This window comes from Scomber scombrus, chromosome 21, assembly GCF_963691925.1.
Source record: "Scomber scombrus chromosome 21, fScoSco1.1, whole genome shotgun sequence".
In the NCBI taxonomy this organism is placed as follows: Eukaryota; Metazoa; Chordata; class Actinopteri; order Scombriformes; family Scombridae; genus Scomber; species Scomber scombrus.
In genome coordinates this window covers 3,564,368-3,590,079 of record NC_084990.1, presented here as the reverse complement: position 1 = coordinate 3,590,079, position 25,712 = coordinate 3,564,368, and the positions used below count along the sequence as shown (strand labels likewise).

General features: G+C 38.9%; 1 protein-coding gene across 1 annotated transcript in view; it reads right to left on the bottom strand.

The window, feature by feature from the left end:
- Positions 1-25,712, bottom strand: part of ca10a (carbonic anhydrase Xa) — a 245,767-nt gene that overhangs the window by 21,991 nt on the left and 198,064 nt on the right. Inside the window, exon 4 of the mRNA XM_062442856.1 lies at positions 6,934-7,119. Coding sequence (XP_062298840.1) covers positions 6,934-7,119 — 186 coding nt within the window. The remainder of the gene's footprint in view (positions 1-6,933; positions 7,120-25,712) is intronic.

Sequence of the window (25,712 nt, the reverse complement as noted above, 5' to 3'; positions counted from 1 at the left end):
TTAACCCCCTGGTACTGAAATGTTTTGTATTACAGCCAGCCGATACAAAAGACAACATTAGTCTCTCTTTCACTTGTAAACACACACTATATTCAGACAGGAGGCACAGTGTTCTTGGTAATCTCATAATTAATCATCTTATGTATGCAGATGATTCGGTTCTATTTTCTGCTGTTCGGTATATTCTCCCAACGAGGCTGCTGACTTTGACATCAGATTTAATCTAAAAAAAAGAGTGTAATGATGATGTAATGATAATTACAAAATCTGTATTTTTGCTCTGCGTAAGTGGATATTCCTTTAAAGTAAGCAATGAGGTCAAATAAGGAGAAACATGTCTCAATGCTTGTGATAAGCTTTTCATTATACACAATAGAAACAATATTCGCAGTACTATAAATGATGGTGACACAAATGCACCCTCCCTTCACAAAGTAATACTTTGAATACCAACTTGAATACATATCAAATATTCCACATATACAAGTATATTTACAACTTACAACTTTCAAATGAATAATTATTGTTCTAATTGTGTTCATTGTTGAATCTCTGTGAATGAATCACATGAACAAAGCAGATTAGGTAACATTTGTTTGTGATCCCCCTGGTATTAACATGCAATCCGTATCTGGATACATTATCCATATAATCACATGTTATTAGTAGCTGTATCATTCTGTCCATATTGTGATTAGATCTCTATATATATGCTAACTAGGTAAGCAGCTTTAGTGGAAGCAATGCTACTGCATGGGCTTTACTTAGTTTTCTTTTGCTGAGGAAGGGTCAACTACAAGCCTGCTGGAACAGTACCTGGCTGTGGGGGGATTTTGGTGTAGTGGCCACAGTCAGAATTGCAGGTCACAAGATGCACACTGACTTAAATACACTTTTCTCTCCACGATCACGAGAAAACGAACAGTTCTTAAACGATTCATCTTTTTTTTCAATATTAGAAAATTGAGCGAATCTCCTTCCAGGAAAAAATATGGCTTTTTAAATGACCTTTAAACCATGAACTGCAGTCATTCTATAACCTTAACCAAGTATATATCATTGTAACCTTGACAACGAAGGTCCCCCAATCTCCTAAATGTCCCTTAATCCCGTAAATGTTGTTGTAAATTTCAGCTTTCTACAGACAATCAACGTTGGCTTTTTTTAAATGAATGTGATCATTCTTTCACCAACTGTTTATTACTGTAACCGAAATGACAAAATTCCCCTGGTCATTTGAAACCCAAGTGCAATGTGTTCTGTATACATTAGAAGATTCCTTCATAATGTACTTACAATGGAAGTGATGGAGGACTAAACACACAGTCCTCCTTCTGTGTAAACATGTATTTAAAAGTTGATCTGAAGCTAATATGAAGCTTCAGCCGTCCACATGAGTCAAATCAAGTCTTCTATGTTTCAATGTTACAGTGTTTTTAGTGGCAAAGTATTTTTGTTACTATACTTCCACCACAGCTCAAAATTTACAAAATTTGATGCTAAAAACACAAAGAGGGAATTTGATGCTAAAAAGACTGTAAATGTGTCAGATATCACTTGATATGACTAACTCACACTGCTGAAGCTTCACATCTACTTTTAAATGTATTTTTGCACACTGTGGATTTTGTCCTCCATCACTTCCATTGAAAGCACACTTGATGGAAATATTTTAATAGTCAGTATGAACAGGAGGAATGATTACATCAGGAAAAACTGCTCATTTTGACACCTGACTATAGTTTAATTTTGGCAACTCCACAGATTGTACTGTTTTTGTCAGATCAACCATGATGAGACCATGTTTATTACTCTTCCCCATTATACCTCTGCAGATAGACAGTCACTTCAAACGTCATAAGGATGTTATTGTGTGTTCCAATATTGTATAGTGCTGGTCATATATTCATATGCATAACGTTTGGGTTCATGTTCAAGAATGATAAGAAATCCTATGAATACAAATGCATGTGGAGACTGGCTAAAGTATTGTAAAGTATCTTTGATGCACTGGTTAATCCTGACAAAGTCTACAGTAATAGTCTATATATGTGTATCTGTACCATCTGAGAGATGTAATTTATGTGAAGGCAGTGTTTAATGTTTTTTAATGTTTGAAATTTGATCTTTTACTATCATGGACCATAGTGTGTAAGAAAGTGATACTGGATTGAACACACACACAGTCCATCAAAATGAAGGGCAGAGAAAAAGGCACGATGAATGAGGAGATATGACGGGGTGATTTAAGGACCAAAGCTTTGGAGAGTTAATGCTCCCACACACACACACACACACACACACACACACACACACACACACACACACACACACACACACACACACACACACACACACACACACACACACACACACACACACACACACCGCCATCCCCCCCATCCCCAGCCCCCGTGTCCTCCCACAGGCTGCCATTTTCATTCCATTTCAGAAGGATGCTTTGCTTTAAAAAGTTTTAATATTTCTCCCTTTGTTCACGTTTCAAGGACATGCACAGCCACTCATCTGCAGATGGGGGCGAGATGGAGCCAGAGAGAGAGAGAGAGAGGAAGAGAGGGAGAGAAAGAAAGAGAATTTTCTGCATTTTCGATTATGAAACATCGTATTGGACCTTGAAGTCACAGCTTTCTCTCGCTCAGAAAAAGGCTGGGGTGGGCTGTCGGGGGAGGTGGCGGAGGATGTTTTCTAGTTGCCATTTCACTCAGAAACAGTTGTTTGAGAGAGGAGAACATGGCAAAAGGGAATGGGATGTAGAAAAAAAACATCTGTTAGCAACCTCTCTTGAACTTGTTTTCCCTGTGGTTTGGCAGTTCTACAGTAGCAGCAGCTACAACTATCAAGTCAATCTGAGCGGCTCAGCCAGTTATTCTGCTCGAAAAAAAACAGCAATTGTGAACTCCTTCAATACAGAGTGTGATTGGAGACCGATACTGAATTTGGACCACATACCTTCAAGCAAGGCTGTGATTTGAAAAGGGGAGAAAAGGACTACAAACTCATGGGTTGTTAAAAAAAATAAAAAAATAAAATGGTCATTGTACTTTTTCAAGCTTAACAAAAGAACTGCTGTGTTAGTTTCTGCACTAACCCTACTGGAGATTACATTCAGTGTCATTTATTGGAGACTGACTCTGACAAAGGGCTGTATTTACAACTTGAAACCACTCAAATCATTAACATTAAATAAATGCAAAGACTGAAATATAGTTTTGGTTACTGGCTATTTATGACATGTAATAATGTAAAATCTCATCTTTGTTTTCTTTTTGATACCCCTCCTCACATTTCTGATTTTACCCACTTTATTTTATAGTGACTTTATCTTATTATTTAATTATTATATTTTACTCATCTTTTATTTTATTTGGGTATTCTTAATTTTTATTTTATTTTATTCATTATTTTTTTTGGACCCAGAACAAAATTTCGGTTTTTAACCCATTTTGAGAGAATATATTAGAGGATTATGGCAAACATGTCTAAGTGGTGTAACCATAAAGATAAATAATTCTTAATCTGGGGAGTCATGTCAATCAGGAACCATTTACATTTTTTTTTAAATGAAGTAATTATTTGTATAAGTACACATACATACACTGAAGGTGGATGAAATATTTAATATTTATTGAATTCTTTTTGTGGTTACACCATTTGACATTTTCAGGAGCATTCAGTCTTACTTTTGGTTAAAAAATGGTGCAAATGTCATTTCAAATTATATAAAACCAACAAAAATACTAAATGTACATTTTAACAAACCTGATGCTGCTTTTAAAACTATCTTTAAAAATATTTTTAATTGCTCATCTTGCCAACACTTAGTTGTCACTGACCCCTATAACATTTAACATACCCCAAATTTTTTTTTTACTTTGACCATGTTTAGCATAGGTATCTGACATCTTAACAGTATACAAGGGAGGCAAAATAACAATGCCCTCCAATTCCCTGTTGAAATTATGTATTTGCCATCAATACAACCTTTATTCTTCTCAGCCTTCCTGTCTTGGGGATGTTATGTGCAACGTGGCAACGGAGTGACATCACATTTCAGACACAGTAACAGTCGTAAAGTGCAAATCTCTCCGGAGCCTCTTTGCTGGGTTCAGAGCAACGCCTCCAACACACTGTTAACCCACAAAGGGCAAATCGGTGACTGAGGGGATGGGTGAAATAAAACATGAAGCCCTGGAAGAAGGCTCCATAAACTCTCTCTCTCTCTCTCTGTGTGTGAAAGAGAGAGAGAAAGAGAGGTGTGTGTTACAGCTCCCTCCACCCTGAAGGATGCAGTAAACACTTGTTTTATTATGATTCGAATATCAGCTCTCAGAATGTGAGGGAGGATAAATTATTATCATTAATTATAATAAATTTGCCCGTCAAGACTGCAATTATTTTGTTGCCACACAGATTGGTTATTCACATAATGATGGTGGTGGAATACGGCGGCGGCGTGAGTGACTCATGATTTTGTTGAACAATCAAAGCTGTGGAAGCTAATTGTTTCACTCGTCAAACATTTGAAAATGGTAGCGCATAACAGCAGTGTGTGAGACGTGTGTGTGTGTGTGAAAGAAGTAAAAGCTTCACCATCATCTCCCAGACAAGTTTGTTACTGCTTCAAGCACGGATGAAAATCACTGCTGTCATGTTAGAACTCTTTTGGAGCTTCACATTCCATCTCTGCAGATTTGGCTCATTAAGATCTTTCCAAAATCTGCTTTGAATAACAAAATAATACATACATAAAAAAAAAAAAAAAACATGATAGTGAAGCTGAAATCAGATAACTTATTCTCTTAAGAGACCTGGAACAGAGATTTAAGGTTTTACGTCAAGGTCCAATATAGTCTTTTGAGCTTAAAGCTGTTTTTGCTATGAATAATCTTTCCAATATCAATTCTGCTGACCATTATTCCTGAGTGGGGGTGGGGAGGGGGTGTTTTAATATTACATGAGCTGGTCAGGCATTTTAATGCTGTCCAGAGTACATACATGGGTTATTTTTTCAACCCATACAGCAGTAATAATTAGGAGTCCCAATTATCAACTTTTTCCTAGCTGCACTTTCTGTTTCTTTAATGTGTTTCCAAGTCTTGATTTTATGCACAGAGCTGCGTTTCCTGCTACTGCTTTACATCAGAGGTTAGGGGGAAGAGCGTGTTTTTTTTGCAAATCAACCAAAATAAAGGAGTGGTCAGGGTTAGACAACAAATACACCTGGTTAGATTCAGAGGAAGATCATGGTTAGAGGAAAAAAAAGAAAACACATTTTTTTTGTTTTTTGTTATTTTATGAATTGTGTATTTTACTACCTTGTGAATCACTTTGTAACTTAGATTTTAAAAAAGTTCTCCATAAATAAAATGTATTATTATAAAATGTTAATTTCAAGTCTTCTGCATGAAAGTTGAATATGTTAACTCTACTTTTATACACTTTTCTTTCGGGGCAAAGTACTTAAACTATTGACACTGATTGTCAACACTGGACATAAATGATGTGGTGCAGACATATATATACTGGGCTGCATCTGAAAAGAGCTTGTTAACCCAAACACTGAATCAACTTGGTGGAAAAATAAAATGAAATAAAATCAGACCCTACAAGATCATCAAATGGATTGTTATAATGTTACTGGTCGCTATGTGACTATGTGTTGGCTAGTTTGTGTTGGTATAACCTGAGTCTTGTATAGTTGCAGACAGACAGATAAGTCCTTTTCATCAAGAGTATCTGAAAAAGCATGTTTGCTGCTCACTCTGATTAAAAGTTTGAAACCTGTTTCACCTCTAACCGGGTGTGGTCAGAAATGTGCTCTATATCCAACCCCAACAGTGATATCAGAGGGTCCTGGAGTACACCTGTATATCTGTGCAGCAAGGTGAAGAGTAACATTAAAGTTATGCTTTAATCCTTAAATACAGGGCTGTAAACTAATTTGACCTTAAAAAAACAAAAACAAAGAGTTGTTGTATTCATCATATTCTATCAAATGTTCACCTGAACCATAAAATAGTGATTATGAATGTCCTTTTTTCTCCATAAGATTAATTAATTAATGACTAATGGAGGATTTATGAACGTGAATTGGTGTAGAGACTAATTATGAGTCAGAATATGAACAGTACGTAAATGGTTAATGTAAAAGCATATTAGGCATTCAGATCAGTTCAATTAGCTTCAACTGTAAACTTACATAACTTCAATATAATGACTAAAATAAATAGGAAACTATTGGTTAAAAATGTTATAATAAAAGCTGATAATATGTCAGATCTTATGTTTGTAATATACTATATTGCCCCCCCGCATGGTCACAAAACAATGATATCCATCAGTGGAACTGTCATCTGTCAAAGTTTCAAAGTTACAGTAATGCTATCTAGTGAAAATGGGGATGATATTGTAACATTAATTCGGCGTCATCAAGGCTTGCAGCAAAAGTATTTTGGTATGCTGGTAACCATGGAGGTGTATGCAATTAACAGCAAAGTATTTCCATTTTCACCTTGATGTTTTTGAAATATCTGGGCTGACACACTCATCGTGGCAGCATGAGCTTTCATGCTGTTGCTGAAATGAGGTGAATTGCAGGGTGTCTGGCCTCACTGCAGACCCACACACACAGGGCTCGACTGGTTTTGTGATTGCTGCAGTTATCTTGGCCAGTAATTCTCCATGAAAGTCCATTTTAGTCAATCACCACACAAATTTGCTATCACTGTTAGGACATTGCATTGACTTCCATTAATTGTAAACAGCCTAATGGCAAACCCTAACCTTAACCTAACATTATTAGATTAGAACTGGACTTTGGTCCTCGTAAGTACTACCGGTCCCAACAAAGTCGGTGGTCCCAAAAGATCACAAAAACGTGAACACAAACACACACACAGACAGTGCACACACCTCTCCAGAGAAGGCTTGCCCATTCAACACGTGTTCAGAGCCCTGTCCATCCTCGCTGCCGAAGTGTAGCCGGATCTCCTCCAGACGATGGCTGTATGTCATAGGCCCGCCAGAGATGTTAACCAGGTGCTCCTTGTCCAATCGCAGAGAGACGTGGCGGCCCGTGTTGTACATGGTCCCTCCCACCTGAGGAAGAGCAGACGAGGAAGCATTCATAACAAATCAAAGCAAACATATGAAACTACAGTACATATTGAAACCGAGGCAGGACATCTCAACATAGACCTCACAGCTTATGGCCGACAGATGCTGCTTATGACTTATGATATATACCATAAAGTACTGCTGATGGTTACATGTAGTGATTGCAGTATGATAGTAGATGGGAACACATAGTGTAACAGTAGCACAAGGGGAGAAGTAACAGTGATGTCAGTTACACAGTTTTATCTAAAGACACTAATCATACCAGACCAAGTAAGGCTGTGGCTGCAAAATTAAGATGGACGCTTTTTATTTGTAACAGAATGAATTTGCCATTTATTCTTTTAAATGTGACATAGACTGGCTTAAATGCCTTCCTGCAACCTAGATGTCCTCCCGGATAATGATAAAGTGGAAGCTGGATGTTCTCACTGGCATACAAATGCACAAAAGTCCTGACTACAAACAGAAAAAAAACTCACTTAATTGCGGAAATTCCAGCTGTAGATCACTGAGAAACTGTAATCAACTGACCGTTCCACCAGAGGCTATTGGCCCACTAAACGCCAGCCCAAATTAACTTGTAATTTCTTAGATTTTAAGCTATTAAAAAGCAATTTAACACACTTCTTTACTTGAATTCTCCCCCTTCAATATATAAAAAATGAATTTAAACACAGGACTCTCTGGGGAAAAAAAGACAATAACTGCTGTTGCTCTCATGTTGTTCTTAATGAAGTGCAGCATGTGAATGAAAACACAACCTCATTATTCAAATAATATATTTAGGTAAGAAATATCATTGTATTTATTTATTTATTGAAAAACTACAGGTTCTTACAGATAAGAAAGAAGAAATCCAAACAGACAACTTGGAATAATGTTTACTATCTTATAAGTTGTATTTGAACATGCAGCTGTGGAACAGTTATTACCATACGCTTATTTTGTTTGCCTCACTCTGTCTTTTGGCTGACAGAGCGGTGACTTCTTTTTTTATTAAGAAAAAAAAAGTCAGGAAATGAAGAAAACCAGGTTCTCTCGAAATCTTCTACAGCTGAATGGGCTTTAGTTTCAGTAATAAGGAACTACTGTTGTCTTGTATTTTTGACAGCTTTGGAAGTTGAGTTTTTGTCAAGTCTTGTCTCATCAGCGGAGCTCAGTGATTTACGCTGGAACGGTCCTGAGGGCTTTTTTAATTAGGCAGCAATCTAAGCAGGTGGGAGACGCAATATTGTAAAGTGCAACAACAGTTCACCAGACAAAGAAGAGTTTGAAGCCTAAAGTGATAAGAAAGGACAGGCAAAGATAAAAAAAGGAACTTTGCCTTTGAAGGTTGAATTAATCAGAATATGCTCACACTTGATTTTTTAAAAGGTTTTAAGGGAGACATGGGCATCTTTACCTGTTATCAGACAGTGGGCAGTGAAGTGGCAGACAGGAAATGAAGGGATAGATGGGTATGACATGCAACAAAGGTCCTTGGATAGAATCAAACCAGGGATGTTGCAGTTTCGTGTCATGCTCTGTAACCTTTCGGCTACCAGGGTACTTTATCAGTAACTCTTTATTTATTTATAATTGGGAGTTGTTTCAAAGTGAAGCATTGATATTCACTGCATGACTTTGGGTGGACTTCCATCACTCTTATCTGCCTCTCTCTTTCCTCTCCTCTTTCCACTCCCTTTGCTTTCCCTCCTCTCCCCTCATTCCTTTTACCACTCGCTTTCAAAATCATGCCCACCCCCCCAGCCTCTGCCCACCCCTCCTTTAAATTCCCAGAGAAAGAAGTCTGCCCACACATTGTAAATATTTTATAGAACCTCTGAAAAATCAATGATTTGAAAGGAGAAAGAGAGAGGAAGAGGGAGCGATGCAAAGATGAGATAAGTACGTGGAGCCGGAGGAGAGAGGTGTATTGGATTTAGTGCCCGAACAGGAAAAGGTAGAGCGTAGTGAGTGAAGGAAAGTATTTTAGGCTTCCTGACGAGGCTGGGGATGATGATGATGATGAGGTGAGACCCCTGAAAAGGCCAGAAAAATCTCATCCCCTTTAAAACTTCCTCTGGTTATTATTAATGAGGGGAAATTGGTGAAGAGGTCTTTGGATTCTCTGTGTAGTTCCTCTGAAAAGCTTCCAAAATAAAGAAAATTGAGCAGCCTGGATGGACACATGTGGACACCCAAAGCTTAAAACCAAAATTCATCATTTGTGAGATTTTTACACAAAAATGACTACTGATCAATGACTGTGTGCGATGTGAAAGGTGTGGCATTCAGTGATAAATCCACAGAGAATTATAATCTGACTCTTCAGTCCCCTCAGTTTATGGAGTGTTTTAGTTTCTTTCAGCTTATTGTTTTGGTACAGCACACAGCCTTACTGTGTTGGACCATTCTCAAAGCTTTCATCACGCTAGCTTCCAGCTCTAGTAGGCAGCAAAAAAGCTTGAATATGCTCAACATGCATTGTCTGCCCAGAATCAAACGGTAGACAAAGTTAGCGATTTGCTGATGAACATTTAGCAGCTAAGGAGACAGATTTTTTTGTGTAATTTGGCAAAGACCAAAACAGAGCTAAAAAGGAGGGGGAATACTTGACTTAACATTTGCCAGGTGGACAGAAACATGAATGAATTCTAGTGTTTGCTCTAGCTGTGTCATTAGAGTATCATGTTGGCCATAACTTTATAAGGCTGTAATACGTCAAATATGACTTTTAGCTTGGTGTGGAAATCTGCCCCCAGGTGGCCACAAAAAACAATAAAAATGTATTAATGTAGCTTTACGGTTAGGTAACAGCGATGGGTTGGAAGCATACACATCTCTTACATCAAATATGCTTTGTTGTCCAATGCATCCAGCTGACCTCTACCCTAATTTGCAGTGCTAATAAAAACCTCACACTAATGTATGTGTTTATTCTGCTGCCTTTATATGAAAGTCGAAAGTGCAGAGAGAAAATAGTGAGAGGGAGATGACAGTATATCATCACCCTTCAGCTGGTACTGATACTATATGTACAACCACTCTCATGAAATGAATGACCTTACAGAGGTTAAATGGCTCCCCACCAGTCAGTCAGAAGTGAAGAAGCATTTAGGATGAGAGGTGAAATCTCTTCAAGTACCTAAATCAAGCCAAGCTGCCCTTGACTTAACTCTTCTACATATAACATCAAATTACATTCATCTTTCATCCTGACAGAAGAGAATCATGAGAGCCTTTTATTGCAGGTCCTTGTCAGGTAAACATAGGTTGTTTTAGGCATCTGGACACATGACAGATGCTGTCCTGTGAGAACAGTCTCTACTGTAACAGCTTCCACTCTGCTGTTTTCATGCTCTCAACCAGATGTTGGCATGTGGCTGCAGGGATTTGCCTCCATTTAGCCCAAACTGTTGCCAAAATGTTGTAAGCATACATTGCCTAGAATCTAATTGTTTTAGACATTATGTATGTATGGCTCCAATTAAAATTTGCCTAAATTGGCAATGAGGGGCCTAATGATGAAAAAAAGTAGTATTATGTGGACATTTTCACCACAGAGCACAGAACAGAGAAAGAGCAGTTGGAATATTGAGGTTCTCTTGCCTGCCTTATATCTTCACACTGTTGTTTCATGTGACTGTTGCACATACCAAACACTGTACACTCAGTACACACGTTTTTTTTTCTTTTTTCGAGCCAATATCTGTTGTTCAGGCTGATTGCTCATGTCAGGGAAAATGGTTAGATGCTAGCTGGGAGGCGCGGGTAGTGGAGTGTGGTTGGAATGACAGAGGTGAGGAGAGTAATCGTGTTTGTCTTACACTGAAAGCGAGATACAGGCCTGCGAAGAGAACATATATACTAGAAAAAAAGCAGCTGCTTCTTTAATTGGTAATTCTTTCATCTACTGGGATCAATAATCCCCAGGTAGTGAAGTAAGGCAGCGCAACAGAGAACATCATGGTAGCTATATGTGTAATCATAGACTTTAAAAAATAATGGACGTAGCCACTGTGATGTTAACAACTGGTTTGTAGTCTCCAGTTTTGAAGTCTTGTGATTGCATTTTGACTGTCGCCATCTTGGATTTTTGGAGCCAGAAGTGACCGTATAGAGGTAGCTAACTTGGTCACTTGTCTCTGGTTAATTGCGATAATGCTAATGTCTCTGTGAATCTGGGGTTACACCATGGTTACGTTACCTAACCAATGTTGCCACTGTGGTACCACAACGTAGCTACGCCCTAAGGCATACCATCAAATTTAAAATAAATCAGTTCATAACTGTCAAAATGAACATCATTCTGTATTGAAGGAGACTTCAAACTAGTGATTGGGACCTTGAACGCATTAGGAAACTGTTCACATAATAAATCAAGTGAGAAGTAGGGTCATTTTTCTCATAGACTTTCATACAATCAGACTTCTTTTTTGCAGCTAGTGGAGTCACCCTCTGTTGGCCAGTAGAGAGAATGCATGTTTAAGTCACTTCCACGATGGCTTCATTTTTCAGACCTGGATCAACTTTAAATGTTGATTTTGAAAAGAAAATGTAAAGACAATTATTTCTGAAGTACTTCATGAAAATACAGAACTCATTCATATTTCAAGTTAAACTGTAAAGGGTTCAATCACGTTTAACCACATTTACCAAGTAGATGGGAAGTAGACTTGAAGAATAAATGAATACCCACACACTTGAGTAAGACTTGTTTACTTCAACTGTCATGTTTCTGCTGCAACAATTATCAGACAAAGTCAATGCGGTGGAAAGGTTGCAAACAAAGCATAGGCAGTGTATTCCAATTGGCTTTCTCATTATTCTTTGGAGTCTCGACATTTCTGTGAGTAGTGAAGTAATTATTACAAACAAATTGTGGATTTTATATTTTTACTCTCTGTGCTGAATGTATTTCAGAAAAGCACAGGCTTTTGTTGTCTGTTTATAGAAATAAATCCTTCCTGTCAGATAAACAGGGAACTTATATATAACGCTGTGTAAAAATCAACAGTAAAACTCAAAGCTGTCCAGCTCATCTCATGTCTGAACATCATGCTATTAAACTGATTATATTGTCTTCACTTTTACTCTAATGGCTTCAAAATCACATCAGGAAATGTGTCACTGCACTTCAGTCCTTTGTGGACAGTAATGTCACACATGGTGTTCAAATCGTCTCTATGAGAGACATAACACTTTTATCATTTATAAATAATGATACATTCCGATTTTGATGTATCTCTGTTTTGTATTGAGTAATCTATTCTGTATGCAATGGGATATCAAGTATCTATGTAATTGTTCTTCCTGTATTAGTGACCTGGGTTACAACAACACTGATAGAACCATCTGTCTCCTCCTACACAAGTCTTCTTAACTATTGAATCATGAATAAAAACAGTAACAGTAAGATTATACAATATATACAATTGTAGGGCAACAGTCCAGCAGAGACATGAGCATAACACTGCTTTGTAATTCGTTTTTTATCGATGAAATTGTATTTGCATTAATGTAAAAAGTGAGTTTAAAAAAACCCAGTAATAGCACATTGTCAGGTGATGTTAATGTGCCACTGAAAATGGGAAAATAGTCTCCAGCAAATACAGTTTATCCTCTTGTCTGGGTAACATCTACCAAAAAGTATAGCGCTCAGCTGTTTTGGGAAATTAGAGGGATTTGAAAAACTGACAGTAAATATTCATGATTCTTTTATTTTTATTTTTGATGTATTTATTGTATGTCTGAGAATGCCACAGACAGAGTAGGAAAGTCAGAAAATATTTAGAGACTGACTAACACATTATTACTTTAGGTCTTTTCATGTGGTTTGTTGACAATGAAAAGAATATAGAGTAACTCCAGCCTCAGACCTTAAATCAACAGTCTGATCAGTCTGTTATAGAGTTCATACATGATGTCCCTTTACGAACTGAAACCTCTGTAACCTTAAAGGTTTGTAGATCCAACTCATTGTTATTCCAACCACACAGGTTTTGCCTAACCCCTCCTCAGGATTGTGTGGGTATGTGCAGACTGTGGCTGATTGACATCCCGCTGATTCTCCTGTTGGGGTTTGTTACACCCTTATCATTTATATAACTACATGTTGTTTGCTGTCTTCACAGAAATCTCAGCCTAGCTCCACCCTACTACAACCTGAGCAGAGATCTTATATGGTGTTATATTGTCAATCTAAAGTCGAATTGTCCTGTAACTGAGGGGTTGTACACATGGGATCTTTACCATCGCTACCATCCATCCCATTTGACATGAATGCAGCATAAGGTGCGCAGGGCCTTTAACTGCAGCCCTTGGAGTACTATATAGGGCTCAGCAAAAAGTTGAACTGGGCTCAACTTTTGCCACAGTGCAACCTGACTTACTTTATATTGCGAACATCGTATTGTTTACTTGGCGAAAGATAAAACAATATCTGCCGTAATATCTTTCCAGAGTTGTAAAATCTTGTCTGTCAGTTTTATATACCGCTTTGCACTGTTTTGGCTTCTGATACGTTTTTAAATGTACTCCTGGTTCATATTTTATTGTCTTACCGTTACCTCAAGCAACATGCCCCCACCACCTCAGACCCTTGCACCGTTGTACTGCAAGGCCAGTTTTGGTCTGAATGTGGATTCAGGATGCTCTTCTTAGTGAGTGAATATGACGATCAGGTTGAAGCAGGTCATACACAAATGCCTGTCGGAAGACACACATACATGTCTGTTCCTCTATCTCTGAGAGGTGCAAATGCATTTTGGAGCAAAAGACCATTGACCATTACTCCTATTGTAAGTATAACGACTTAAAGGGGGCGTATTCACATTCCAAGGTATATATTTTATATCTAGGGCTCTACTATAACAGCTTTGCATGATTTACAGTTAAATAAAATCCCTCTTTAACTCACCCTAACCCCTTATGTAGCCCCTCAGTTCAGCCTCTATCTGAAACAGGCTATTCTAACTCCTGTCTCTTCAAGGACCCCTTTCCATTGACAAGTTGACATGAGTTTGTTTGCAAGGTAGAAATAACTGTTGCCAATGAAGCATTAAAAACAGGTTGAAGCCCTGAGGTTTGACTTGCAGGTATCATTCCTATATACATTAGCCTCAAGTTTTGGAACTTTGACCATGTTTAGCACAGATATCAGTATATAATTAACAGAAGATCACAAAAAGCGTGATATGCTCCCTTTTAACCAAATCCTTTAAGATTAGGATCAACAAACCCATCCTCATTTTATAGGATTTCTCCTCTTTAAGCCTCATAAAGAACAGTCTGACACTTGCAAACATACACACATCCAGAACTACACACTGTTGAACATGTGCACATGTATTGGCAAGTACTTCGCCTCATCACAACAAGTGTATTAAAAACACAGGAAGCTGCCAAGACCGCTTAATTTAGATAGAAACTGAAATCAAGCAAACGGCATCAGTGCTGAGCCTGAGAGCTGACACAACATTTCTCTCACACACATTGTAACAACACCATTCCAATGAATTGGATCAGTTGTTTTAGATGCTCAGTGATGAAAAGATATACCAGCCAGCATTATTTAGTATAGGAACACACTAATAGCCCATGTATACATGCCTATAATGTATATTGAGGCTTTCTATGTTCATTGGTGCAAATCACAACCTTTGCCACAGTATCTCCTGTAACCTCTTTAATTGTTCAAGCAGCCTAAGCTTGCTTTTAATTTGTTCGGAAAAGCTTCCAGGAGCGATGGAGCTGAAAACGGACAATTGCGCTGCATGCTGGTCCTCCCTTAACGGATGGTGATGATCACAATGCACCACCACATTAGAGGTAATAGCTTTGCGAACGTAAACAAGTCATAAAGGAGATTGCTGACTGTCTGGGGCGGACTTGGTAGTAGTGGGCAGGTACGGTAATAGAAAACATCAGTTGCGTGCTGGTAATGAGAAAACACAAGGAACATCATCATTATCCGAGCACACAGATCAATAGAGTAAATTACACCTTGTTACAAGAAGAGGTCTTCACTAACTACTGTATATGTTCAGCTATTAGGCTGCAGTTTTACTCCACTTACATGGAGTGTCTTGAATATAAAAAACATGATTAGCTAATGAAAAAGGGTTTTAGCTGACAGAAACTCTTACACCCAAGTTTTAAGTACTGTATGAGCCAGCACGTACTGTAAAATAGCTAAGTAGTGGAAATGGTGATAAGCTTCATGAATACATTAGAGAGAACCTGTGAAGAGCACACATGCAGTAGCAACCGTCAGATGGCTTTTAATATCATCTCTAAAGGCCCGCAGCTGTAAGCACTGAATCATGGCGAAAGCGTAATGTATTTGATTAAAATACAAGATGACTGGTGCTCTTTCATTAAGGTGTGCAGATATGGAGAGTAAATGGAATGGATAGCGATAGAGGGGGATGTACCTGCAGAACGCCACAGAGCAGGATGGAAAGAAAGAAGGAGACGAGAAAAAAGGGGGGAAAAGAGACTAGCTGTGATGAATTAAATACAAGCGGAGCTGTGTGGGTTGCAGCCTGGTAAGGTTATGGACACACATATCAGTGGAGCCGTTCCAGTAAAGCTACATGATGAGAAAGATTCAACACAGATCTGAGGCATTTAGAAATAGATTTCAACAGACTTTCTTTTCCACAAATGACAGCGTCGATCGTTTGTTCAAATCAACCTGACAAGATGCTGATATTGGAAGATTTTGCAAAGCCCATTATGTTCATTGCCAACATGTTTCAAACACCATCTTTCTACAACATCTGTGCATGGCAACTATGGTGTAGTTAAGGCTGGGGTATACTTGAAATGAACTAATTTATACAAAGAGCGTCCACCCGTGTCTAATGGTGAAAGCGTATATACTTGTTCCAAATGGCCACACTCAGTGGAAGGCAGCCTTTGGACAGACTCACCGCAATGGGAGTCATGGTGTTGAACTCATATGTGCACTGAAAAAGTGACAGAAGTACCTCTATGAAGAATGACAAACAAAAACTTGAGATGTCCAAATCCTAGGTACCTTGGCGTCATTGCATACCTGGCTAATCACTGTGTGAAGTGATGTTGGGTTGTCAATGTTGGAAAGATTTAATAACACAGTGAAAAGGTGTCTAGGGAAAGGTTTTTTAGATGCTGTTCAATTATCCATAAAGAACTTTGTTTGAACCATACTGGGAAAAGATCCTGGTTATGGCCAATGGACTAGAGTTGAGGTATGTTTAAGGTTAGGATAAAAGGCCTTAGTTAAAAGAAGTTAATTGACAGTGGGGGAATGGGAATGGGATGCTAGGAATAGCCTGGTTCATACTGGATGATTTATTATCTCAAAATTTATATCCAGTGTCAGTGTGTGAAAGGGTGACCTTTATATAGCGAGGAAAGATTGGAGTAGTAGATGGGCGTGTAACACATCTTTCATGTTGGGGACCAAATTTTCTGGCCTGTCTAAGTCTTACATCAAATGTATTAGTTGCCTTACCTTAACCAAGCCTTAACAATAGAGGCTGGAGATCAAAAAACTGTTTGTTGGGTTTCAGGCAATGGGACATCTATTTCCACGTATGAAGGATCACTCAATCAATAACTACTATCATTGATGGCATTGTTGTTTCAAATGAAATGTTATCTTTAGGTCATCCATTGACCAAATGACAGTTATTATAATATAAATCATTTCAAACAATACATTAATCTCTGTGGCTTAGCTGGTAAGCAGTGGGGTTGAGCCAGAAGACGTTCTGTCAGTAAAGATGACAATAAGTTTAGGACAGTAACACAATATTATTCATACATTAAGCTAAAACACTGATACATTATTGTCTGCTACAGTATGAACCTGGACTAGATGTCCAAACAGACCTCCTTCTCTCATCAAAAAGTCTCCAAACGGTTGGAATAGGCTGTTAAACTCAGTGGGATGGAGTGAGCAGCAATTAATTAGACCCTGTAAAACATTAGGAATCCAATCAGGCTCAAGCACCTCAGGGAACTAATTTCTAAAAATGTACTTGAATTCCATTTTAACCAATGATGGAAAGGTAGAATGTACAGTCATGCACATCCTGTGCAAAACAACTGTGCTTATTTTGAAGGTCTGCACAGGTGTACACTGGCACTTGCAACACATCATTAATATAGAACATGTAAATTCAAGGTATAATCTACGAAGCTTGTACGCATGACTAAGCTCAATAAGTATGACTTGACACTCGTCACCACTACTGTGTATAGAATTGAAAGTAAAAACACATATTTGGTGACCATAGTTCTCTCAAGCTAGAAATTGCTATGTTCCTTTTCAAGAAAGATCTGTACAATAATACTAGCCTGGGTAAAAGAGTGAGAGTGTTTTTTTCTGGCAGTCTATCTGTACTACATTGGTGTAATCACATTTGATTGTTGGATTCCTGTGGACTATAATGGACAGGGGCAAAACTAAATCCACTAACATCACACTTTGAATCAAACTGTAGCGAAAGCACAAAATCCATATAATATGTTTCTCCTTTCAGTAACTTTCTATATCAGAGGTCACTAATAGGAGGACCGCGGTCCGGATCTGGACCCAGACGCCGTCCTATCCGGACCCGGACCTGTAACTGATGAAATATTGAAGATTGTTAAATTTTGTCTGAGCGTTCCTGTTTTAACCAGCGCAGCTTCTCCAGTTATTACGGTAAAAGTGGAGCGGTGCTCAGAAACTCACGGACCACTGAATCTTGTCACGTGACGATAATCGGCCAATCAAATCTGTGCATTCAGACACGCGGAGAGACTCGACTGTCAGTGAGATACACACGGAGAAAATAGTTAATATGTGTTGTTTTGTTATAAAGTTATTAGATGTGAAATTTAGTTAATGGTTTAAGTTAAGTTTAAAAGTAAAAAGGGATTCATTTTTATGTTTCGAAAACTAAGCACTTTATTTAAGAAGCACAATTAAAAGCTTTCTGTAATGCATATAATGAATTCTACTGTATTTATTTGACAGTCTACCCACTAGACACAGATGCTGATGGAACTACAATGCTACTTCAAGCTACTGAAAAATAACAGACATTATGATGTTTGGTGAATGCTGCTGTGGAGGCTTTGGGCCCCTTTAATGTGACAACCTAACTGCTTTGTAAAAAACATGAGACTATCCTTCCCCTTTTAATGACATTAGAACAAAGTGGTCAAGGGAACATGTGCAGTTTTTAGAAGTGACTATGTTACATTTGTAATTCAGAGCCCTTTGAGCCTTGAAAGCTGCGAGTGGATTCGTTTTCGTTCAGGCTGGAAGCATATGTTTGGCTTCATGTCCGTGATCATCTGGAGACATCGGATGTCTTTGTGTATTAAGCTGCTGGACCCTAAAATTCCCCAAGGGGATCAATAAAGTTTACATCCATCCATCCATCCATCCATGTGCCAGAATAGTGGATTTCAAAAGAGCCGTTGGAGCACCTCCTGGATCTGGCGATCAATATGATGGCATTTTAAGAGAACTTCACCAAAACAAGCACAATAAAAAGCACTGGGACTGCAGTTAAAAGAGTTGCTGTTTATTCAGCATACCAGTTTAAGTACTCGACTGAACCTGTTTCAACCATTGGATCACCAGTTAAATGTCATACGCTTTCCTCTCCTCTTTTCTATTTCTTATCTCTTACAATACATTTCTGTGGTTTAAGTGCGTTTCAACTTTCCCTCAGTTCTACACTAGTGGAAAAGGGTGTGGGGAGGGTGTTATTTTGAACCCTGGAGCCGCTTCTCCTTTTGTTGCATTTGTTTGGACTCCTGAGAACACAACAATCACAGTCGGGTGCAGACCAAATCAATTGGATCGAGTTCTTGTTGACAAGGAGGTTTCTTGGTACGTTTCCAAAGCCAAGCCAAGAGCTTCGTTTGGACTGTGGACGTGATCTGAATGCAATTCCGTTGCTCTTGGTCTGGCACGATTTTGTGAAATTTGCATAATGTGTCAAAACACAAGCGGTTTGCTCCATGCATGACAGTGCAAATGTGAAACCTTCATATTCATAAAGAAGTACAGTAGTACGTGGCAGTAGGCCTGAAGATGTTAAGGTCAGGGGGTGGATACGTTTAAGCATTGACTTTCAACTCTGACAGCTTACATTCAGTTCCCAATCGATACAGAGAAGTTTTTCAAGCTTTCACTTCTAGAAAAAAGGCTGTCAGCATTCCAGCAGTATTTATAGCCTAACCCATGCCAGCAATAGTATTATGAGATAGTTCAACATTTTGGGAAATACACTTCTTGACTTTCTTTCCGAGAGATGAGAAGATTGACACCAATGTCATGTCTGTGCATTAACTGTGGTGGCAATGATGGGGTTAGCCTAGCTTAGCATAAAGATTGTAAGTAGGGGAAAACACCTTGCATGGCTCTATCTAAAGTGAAAAACCCTACCTACCAACACCTGCAAAGCTCAACTAATTGTATTTTGCTTGTTTAATGCACACACAGCCACGCATAACTGACAATTAACGTTTTTTTGGAGAGTTATACGCAGTAACTTTTTACCTAACCTACCTCTGGAACTACTTCCTACCACGAAATAGTCTGTGTGAAAACTATTGACAAAGTGTTCATGGATTATCCATAGTAAGAGGGACACTGTGTTTAGAATAACATATTTTAAATGCATCTGACTCAGCTGTACATTGTGTTTAGTGCTAATTAGCAATTGTTAACATGACAACACGCTAAACTAAGCTGGTGAGTCAATTTCATACCATTACATCAGCATGTTAATATTGTCATTGTGAGCATGTTATCACGCTGACCTCGTCTTTTGGATCAGACTACCACTGTGCCAAAGTAAAGCCTCAAAAAGATGATTGTAGACTTTAAGTTGTGTTGCTCTGTGAAGATTTGCAGCAAAGTCTCTAATGATTTGAAAAAAAAATAGCATTTGAATATTCAGCTCTTAGCGGATCAGATTTACTGCTGTGAGTCAGCTCAAATCATCTCACGGTTGGATCCCTCACCCGACGTCACCTCCTCTTACCGAACCTAATTGCTTGATGATGATTGTCCATAAATCTGACCCTCAGTCCCACAAGCGCTCTGCTAGGTCCAAGCTCTCCTCCTGAGTTGATCATTCTTTTTGTTATTCCCACCACGGCGCTAGTTTGCAGTACAGAGCCGGGCCGGCCAGATTAGCTGCCTGTAATCACCGCTGGAAATCAAATAACAGCTGATAAGGCAGAAAGGGGGGGATGAAGAAAGCTGGGCATAATGTCATAGCTTTTCAGTCTGAACATGTTGATTGCAATCAAAATACTGGACAAGGGCTCTGCTTTGGAATGCAATAAGTGTACGAGAGAGTTCACTTTGTTCTTAAATGTAAAAGTTCTCTCTGCACAGGCAAGGTCATATATACGAATAAAACACATATCGAGAGGTTGAATAAAAATAATACTTTTTTTCTCCGCTCCCGCTTTTCTGACATTGTAGTGCTTACCTCAGGGCAAAGACAGGTAAAGGCAGCCAATTGCTTTGATGGAAGACAGGTACGACAATAAATATTTGATGCTATTGACGGGTTGCTGTGCTCAGAAGGAGAGTTATAGAACTAGTACAGCCTAACATAAGAAAAGGTAGATTTTTGCCAGAAAACTGACTCTGCATCTATATGTACAGTAATCAGTTAAAAAGCGGATATCAGGTTTAAAAGCTGCTATTGATTCAATACTTTGGAAAGCAGAAATATTTTGGAAACCTGTTGAGTTAGCTAGTAAAAATAGCCTTCAATGAGTTCTGAACATCAGAAAAAGAGTATTAACAGATGGTGTAGAGCCCTTTTTAAAAAGGAAATTTGATTTAAGGATACAGAAGAGTTTAGTGGCTGTTAACCTATATATACAACAAATATGGAAACCAATATTAAAAAATCTAACTCCAAACCAATTCTGAATCCTTTGCTCTGCTTTGATTCTCTTCCCGCAATATTTTGGAGGCTGCTTCTCTCCTCTGAGCAGAAAAAAGTAGAGGAGAGGAGGAAGATGAGGCATTTCTAGCCTTCTGTTCCCATCATCATCTTCATCAGCATCACTGCTTTCTGGCTGAGTGACAGTGTGCAGGTGTAAAGTGGCGTCCGTTGAGTCCCTGATTAAGACCGAGGCAATGCCACTGAGATGACAGCGCGGTAGGAAGTGGCGCCCTGGAAACTGTCCCACAATGCCATCTGTTTTCTCATGAGCCACGTCCCATGGAAGAGATGGAGGGAGATTGGCAGCGGGGCTCATAAGTGATAGAAACTGAAATACCCATGTGTCTATATGAACAAAAACACAAGCATCTACAGACACTTTTCAAAGACTTTCTATTGTTGCACTTGCAATACCTGATACATTCTTTATTCCCTATTGCTACAAAGCTGATTGTAGTTGTGGAAAGTGATAACACATTCACTAATCAATATTTTTTATATCGGATCCAATACGTATGTGTAAAGTGAAGGTGTTCACTTATAGATGAATGTAGCAACACTTGCCACCCAGTTCTTAAAGAGTAAAAAGATTCTGATATCAATTAGCGGCCAATAATCTTATATACACAGAATATAAACATAAACACACATTTATTGTAACGGTTGCTCAAATTTGGTTGCCAAATACTTTCAACAAAAGATTATGGAGGCATGATATTGTACAGTTTAGAAATAAATGTAACTTTTATAAAATTACGTCAGTGCGCTGAAACAGTAAACTTTACTTGGAATTTAATATGTATACCTATATTAAAGTTGAATTCAGAGAAATTATCAAATATACATCAAATACAGCTTATATATCTTATAGAAAATCAGACGGCATAAACATTGGTATTGATATATCTGTGATGGGCCAATATTGGCCGATAATATCGGTTGACCGTTATATCAGGCTCTACTAGTGTACAAAGTACATTGTTTTCTTTCAAAGGAAAATTTGAGCTTGAAAAATTGATCAAATTCCCCCATTTCCCCCATATGGAAATTTACACTGTCAAAATTATAATTCACAAGAAATGTCCTTAACATCAGAAACACTTAACTTTCGATTTAAAGTCCTTACATTACCATGGGTTTTAGTTTTAACCCAGTGTACATAATGAGACACAAGGAATGAATGGCTTAGATATCGTGTATGCACCTGTGGGAACATTCACACGGGGGTCTTGAACAGTAAAACATACCCCACTACTCACTGTGTAGAGGAGGAAAGGAGGTCAGGATTAAATTAAATTAGTGTCAGAATACTCGTCTACTCGCAGCTCGCTGCTGGAGCTCTGGAAGCTGCTCTGATGGTACCGGCATCCTCATTAGCATTCAGACAGAGTGTTGGACTGCAAAGCTGCTGTCGGCCTACTTATCATTGTGGGGTGGTTAAAAAGCAGAGCCATATGTATGCGTCAGCCTGCATGAAGTACTGTATCTTATCTCTTGTAATCTGGATTCATACCGCAGCTCCGGCTGCTCTGACAGCAGACTACTGCGGGAAAACGCTGGGGCCAGTTTTCTAGTGGAAAAGCCCCATATTTGTGTTTTGCAGGGTCATGCTCCGTGTGTTTGGAGCACTTAAGCAGAACAAAGCCTGAGAATAACTATTGTCACGATTGAACTTTGGAAGGGGTGGGGGAGCTTTAATTTAAAAATCACTTTAGCGCCATAACAAACACATTTGAAGATTTGGGGGACATAAACCCTGGCAGATTATACCACCCTCCTTCTGTACTGTAATGCCCTCTGGGATTTCACTTTATATACAGGGAGAGCTTTACCGGTAATCACAAATTAAGTCAACTGAAGAAATAACATCATTTTTGCTGTGCTGGAATTCAATGAGAAGAGATTGAGAGCTGAAGAAGAAAAGGAGGGATGAGAAGGGAAGAAGATAGTGAGGGTGGGGATGGAAAGTGAATCAAAGAGACACAGAAAAAAAATACTTGTCCTCATAATGTGTCTTAAAATAGGAGAGGTCGCCCACACAGACACTGCTCCTGGGTACTTGGCTCTGATTTATTTATTTTGTTTGTGGTAAGGAGCGATCCACTGGGGATTGTATAAGGGGAAAGCCCTATGCCTGGCCCTGAGGCTCTCTTTATGCGGCTAAGGCAGCACTAACTCTAAATTTAAACCCCCGATTTTTCACATCATTATCACTCTGCCTCTGTGCAGGCAGTGTGAACTGAGAATGGCTACAGAGTTGGTTTCCTAGTGGCTGGAGAGTGTTTCAAAGCTCAGAATCACAGAGAGACCGTGTGATTTAAGTTGTGTGAAGCCTCTGGAAACTATTGGCCAGTGGGACCGCACCACTATAGAGTAAAGACTGTGGACAATATGCTCCAACGTGATTTGTATCAGATTTACGGTTTGTGTTCACATCTTGGGGCTACAACAGAAAAAAAAGACAAACAGGCTGGCAAGGTTAGCACGATCGACAAGAAGGAACAAGGGAAAGAGAAGGCAGATAGCCTCTGAAATGAGTGTGTGCTAAGTGGGTGAGAGATGAAAGATGAGGTTTAGGGATGCTGCTCAACTCGCTGGATGCACAGCTCAACAACACAGTGGAATCAAAGACTTAGAACTGAACCAGCGAAAGAAAGGGAAGAAGAAAGCGAGGAAAGCCGGCAAGCAGAAGCCCCTCTATCGTTTTTAAACCCTTTTCACTTTATCTGTTGTCGATTGAAGTCGGGACACTGAAGTTGAAGGGCTTGTCGCAGAGTCCTCGACTCATTAACACTAGAAACAAGTCACAGTGGCAAGCGGCCAGGTGATTTTTTAAACAGCTTTAAGTTGTTTTTATAGAGTAGATGCTATGCTGCAGGCCTGTTTGAATACTGATTATGTGCATTTCTCTTATGCTGGGATCAGACTGCTACATATTCATATGTCACTACTAGATAAGATGATCATGGTGACTTAAAATCCTGCCAAGACTTGGCGACGAGGCATGTCAGACTATATGTTAAATCACAACCAATCATAGCTGGTGGACAAGCTATGTACTGTAATGATGATTGGGCAGCAGATAAGGAAGGGTTACAACCATGGAGCCTGAAATGATGCCAAACATATCACAGATTTTGTCGAATCAGAGAGGAAAAGGCAGAAAATTCTGGCATGCTGTCATTTCCTTCTGGGCCATAGACATAGAATCAGATATATTTCACCATGACACAGTACACAGGTAAAATGACAAGTTGTCATGCCTGATGCTAATTTTTGTTCTGATGTCTGTTCATGTATTCTGATTCCAGAAATAAAGATGCCAAACTTTTTGGAAAATGGTCACTCCTAGGATGATTATCAGTCTTCAATGGTGACCTCATCCTTCACTATGAAGGCTAAACCAGAAGTGGGGCATAGCCATTGTTTTGCAAGTCAGAAGTGAGTCTAAAGACTTGGCTATGAAGTCAAGAGTCAAGTCCAAAGTTAAGACAAGTTAATGTAAAGTTAAGATACATTTCAAATCTATACCAACAAGTTCCAAGTCAAGAGCTAGAATACCCACGTTAAGACAATTAGTCCCAAGTCGAGACCAACAAATCTCAAGTCAAGACCAAAAAATCTCAATTCAAGACCAACGAGTTTCAAATCATGAACCAAGTCAAGTCCTACAGGTCCCAATAGACCTAGTCTATGTTAGTATTGTCAAATTAAGTCTAAAATCACCACATTTGTGACTTGAGTACGACACCAGTCCAAGTCATATGATTTGAGTTCACACCCACTGACCCTCAAAACGAAACCTTTTATTTTCTTATTGGTTAATTCCCCTCAATGTTGTTGTGCCCCACCCCAAAAACTGCCCCAACACCAACTGTGTGATATTGTGTAAGTAAGAAAAGATGCCATTTTAAAAAGGGGCACCAAGTAGTTTCTGATTCTGAGTCTTACTGGCATCTACTGGTCAAAAGAGAAGGAAATGAACTACATAGGTCTTGCCGATGGAAAAGCAGATTGCAGCTTTAATAAATAAGCACACACATACACACTGAAGTGTACTCAATTTTTCCCAAACTTTAGGATGCTTTGGTTGTTACACTACACTTTTTTGCCACTTAAATATTACATATTTGATGTATATATACATTAACTGCTTTTTTTCAATGGTCTGCTGAATAGTAATACCAATGCATGTTGTCCTAGACTAGAAACAAAGGCAAATATAAATTTCACATTTTGTAAGTGCCCACACATACAGCAGGATAATGATATCCCGGGGCAGTTTATTAGCAGTGGTCCTCTGAAGTCCTCTGAAGAACCACACACTCAGAAGGATTTAGATTTGTTGATCATCAAACAACACTGATGAAATGGACCTCCTGTGCCGCTGCATTATTCTAATGCTACTGCACTCTGCTTCCTCGCCAGTCCCTGATTAGTGATTCCTTTTCAACACAGCCTCTTGTGGACTGGCATCCCCAGCTACCTGAGAATTTGTGCTGCAGCCAAGAACAATGTGAGTAATATAGTGCCAGAATCTGGTCTGCTCAAAAAAAAAACTGAAAGGAAGATAGGAATAATCACCCAAATCAACTTCTGGATTTCCACATAGACAACAGGCTTATA